The 3,710-nt window shown below is 43.2% G+C and overlaps 1 protein-coding gene across 1 annotated transcript in view; it reads left to right on the top strand.

Annotated features, from left to right (window-relative positions):
* LOC109288546 (zinc metalloproteinase-disintegrin-like NaMP) overlaps window positions 1-3,710 on the top strand; it is a 52,087-nt gene that overhangs the window by 29,118 nt on the left and 19,259 nt on the right. The window contains exons 14-15 of the mRNA XM_019504119.1: window positions 900-1,095; window positions 2,935-3,037. Of these exons, the coding sequence (XP_019359664.1) occupies window positions 900-1,095; window positions 2,935-3,037 (299 nt within the window). The remainder of the gene's footprint in view (window positions 1-899; window positions 1,096-2,934; window positions 3,038-3,710) is intronic.

Here is a 3,710-nt window from a genome sequence, read left to right as displayed (position 1 = left end):
CCCCCCCCCCCCCCCACACACACACACTTTCATGCAGTTATACTAGCCAAAGGAAGTTTCTACCAGATTCACAAATGTCATTCAGATGGGTGGTGCAAACGTTTGGGGGGCAGGAAGGGATACACTGTGTCCCCATGAAGGGGCATTTTGCCACAGCTCTGGTGGCAGCAGCCCCATAACCAAGATGAGCCCTGGGGCAGAGGGCAGAGGTGATGCTCCAAGTATCACTACCAGCAAGTTGTACACATGCTCCAGAGCTGGCCCTGTGCAAGTCCCTTTTTCTATATAGTACAGACTGATGACATACTTGTTAACCAAATGCACCAGTGTGCTACCTCCATTGTTTTGCATCTAATGCATCTCTGATGTCGTTTGGTATTCAGCAAAGTATATTTTTCTAGTCTTGTGCAAAATGGCCATAGCTGCTTAACCAGGGATATCTCACTAGAAATAATTCAAGTCAGCAAATACATTTTCTGCCCCTGAGCTGAAATAATCCTCTCCTGTGATATTGTCTGAAGTGTTTCAATGCAGTGGCTGATGTCCCTTTAAGATGATTCAGTAAAAGCCTTCTGTAGCTGGCAGCGGTGAGCTTATAGGAAGGCTTCTGCTGACACTGATCAGCAAGCTCATGGAAGGGGCCTAATCCGGCAGTCAGTAGGCATGCAGAAGTTTGATTGGAGATAAAATTCTGTCTTTAGTGGGAGATATCTGAAAGGAAGGATTGCACAATGGGTCTCATGTGGCCTGGTTTTCAGAAGTGCTAGACACCAAACCCTTGAATTTGGTGTGCGGTATGGGCCCCTTCAGGCCATTAGAGTTTTCAGTTCATATTCATTCACATTTTAAATATGGAGGAGTGGAACGGCTAAATCTACTGCCTTTTCTCTCTGCTGCAGATTAAAAAAGGAGGAAGTATTTGCCGAGCAGCCAAAGACGAGTGTGACCTAGCTGAGACATGCACTGGTCAATCCCAGCAGTGTCCAAAGGATCGATTCCGAGTGAACGGGCACCCTTGTAAAAACGGTCAAGGTTACTGCTACATGGGGAAATGCCCCACCCAGGCTGACCAATGCATCAAAATCTGGGGATCAGGTGAGTGGATGGATTCACAATGAAAGAGTCAAATTGTGGAGACCAAAGGGTTTGAAATAAATTCTTCTTGCTGTAAAGCAGGTTATCATACACATTTCAAGAACAGGCACCTATGGGTGGATCCAGATAAGTGCTCACATGTGCTTCCCCAGGGACAAATAGCAACTGTGCATAGTTGTGCCGCTGCTACTTGTGCCCAGGGAACGCCCATGCAAATGCATTGTGGCACATGGAAAGTTGCCCCTTGTGGGGTATGGGAGGCTGGGGCCATCAGCATTCCCTGGAGCCCGGGGGCCTCCTAGGGCTCCAGCAGCTGCAATCTGGGTGCACAGAGCCCAGCCAGCCAGGCTCCTGTTTCAAGCAGTGCCCTTTTGTTTTTTCGGTGCAGGTTTTTTTTTTTTTTTACACCAAGATCTCCCAGTGTCAAAAAAACCTGCTGTGCTGCAAATTAGCAGCGCAGCAAATGCTTGCATGTGCAGTTTGTAGCACTGCAGATGGGTCTGTGGTGCTGCAAACCACATGTACGCATTCATCTGGACATGCCCCATATGTCCATATAACTGTGCTATGAAGTTGTAAAGACACAGGCCTGGTGTCTTCCAATTTTACCTTTCACAGAAATAGATAAACATATTCCATAAAAATAAAAAAGTGCCTATCTTACAGTGAGTCCTTTTTATTGTCAGGATGAACTTATTGTTTCTCAAAGCAGACAATGACCAGTTTCCCAGCATGGCATGAAATGTTTATAAAGTGTGAGACCACTGTTTAAAGATTTCTTCCTTTGGAGAAAGTATTTAATCTTCTTCTCCATGGGGATATACATTGGAAGACAAAGGCCACAGATGCCTCTGAAAAAGAATGTGTAGAGCATTGTGGAAATAATAATACAGCTTTTTTATCTTTGTGACTAAAATAAGCACCCAAATATAACTGAATTTCAAAGAAAGCTCATAAGTCTTTTGAGTGTCCAAACATGAATCAGATTCAGAAACTGTCTCCAGCTCTTCTGACCCTAAATGCTTTATCTCGTCCCCCATTCCCCACTCCTCCAAAAACAAAGAAGAGTCCAATGGTTATAGACTGAAACTATATCAATAGCAGTCTTCTCAAAATTTGTAGCTGGTTTATTGTACAAGTGGTGCCTCCTCCAAGAAAATAAAAAGCTTTAAAAATGCAATTCCAGTCTTCAGAGCATGGTTAACATTATTTTTATGCATCAAGTGATCCCTGTAAGTTTCATGACCTTGGTACCGCACTGCACAGAGACAATTCAATAGATGTATCTGGAGAAAGAGGAAGTTGGAAAGCAATTCTTAGTAAATTAGTTACTTAGTAATCTTAGTAAGACAGCTTCACATCAAGATAACTGGCGAGGTGGAGAGTCTTTGCTTGATACGAGTGGAAAACACATTGATGCAGAGATGATTATCATTCCTCATATTTGCTTAACCCACCACAGAACTGGCAGAGACGGGGAGACAAATGCCACTGCATATTATCATCAAATTCAACTTTGGGTCCTGACTACAGAATCTTTATAAGTGGTATTTAAAAGACAAAAATCCAGATTGCTCTCCTGACACCTGGTACCTCACATCCTTAGTGCTACTGTTATTCAAGTAATAGCAATGCATGATTCAGTGGAGTGAAGCACCACTGCAAATACAATTAGATGCATGTGTTACCTGTCATTTCAAAGTGAGGGTATTCTCTCCAATAGGATGGGTCATTTCTTCAACTGATGAAGCCTACAGATCATGAAGAACAGAGGATATGACTCATGGTATATTTTTTCCCTTACTTTCCATGACTTCATCTCATTTTTCTCCTCCCCAGGTGGAAAGATAGCTGCGAAAAACTGCTACGATACAAATAAAGACGGGGTTTATTATGGATACTGTAAAAAGGAAAATAACAAATTCCTTCCATGTGCTAACAAGTAAGTTGTTACCTCATCGCCATTACTGGGGTTCTAGGAAAGAGAAGCAATTCATGATCCTAGAATGATGCGGGAAAGGAGAACTCTACGGAGGCTTTGTGCATAAACTTTTTAACCAGGATAGTCCAGTAAAGGAGGTTAGCTGCTTATTGCAAGAGAGAAGTATATTTTCTAAATGCAATTCTTATTTGGGAAAAGTGAGTCTAATGCAGTATAGTAAAAGCAAAAAAAGAAAAAAAAAAAAAGGGATTGAGCCTACTTGCTTGAAACATGGCTTTGAAATGCAGCATGCCTGTATGTGTATGAAAAGGTCATTTTAATTGTGTTTGTACGAAACGGGGTAATTGAGTGTTGGAGAGGGGGCAGAGCTTTTGAGCAGAACACAAAAACTGGGCTCAGTTCATTTAATCCAGCTAAGTAGTGTAAGTGTCAGCTACTCCTCGGTGAAGCCAGCAGCAACTGAGCACCAGGCTTGTTTACAAACTGGAACCAAAATATAGTTTCATAGTTTCTAGGGTCAGAAGGGACCTGAGCAGATCATCTAGTCCGACCCCCTGCCATGGCAGGAAGAGCACTGGGGTCAAATGACCCCAGTAAGGTGGTCATCCAACCTCCTCTTAAAAACCCCCAGGGTGGGAGCCTGCACCACCTCACTTGGAAGCTGGTTCCAGAC

Source organism: Gavialis gangeticus, unplaced genomic scaffold, assembly GCF_001723915.1.
Source record: "Gavialis gangeticus isolate Ggan-Ray unplaced genomic scaffold, GavGan_comp1, whole genome shotgun sequence".
NCBI classification, from domain to species: domain Eukaryota; kingdom Metazoa; phylum Chordata; order Crocodylia; family Gavialidae; genus Gavialis; species Gavialis gangeticus.
This window is presented reverse-complemented; position numbering and strand designations above follow the sequence as displayed.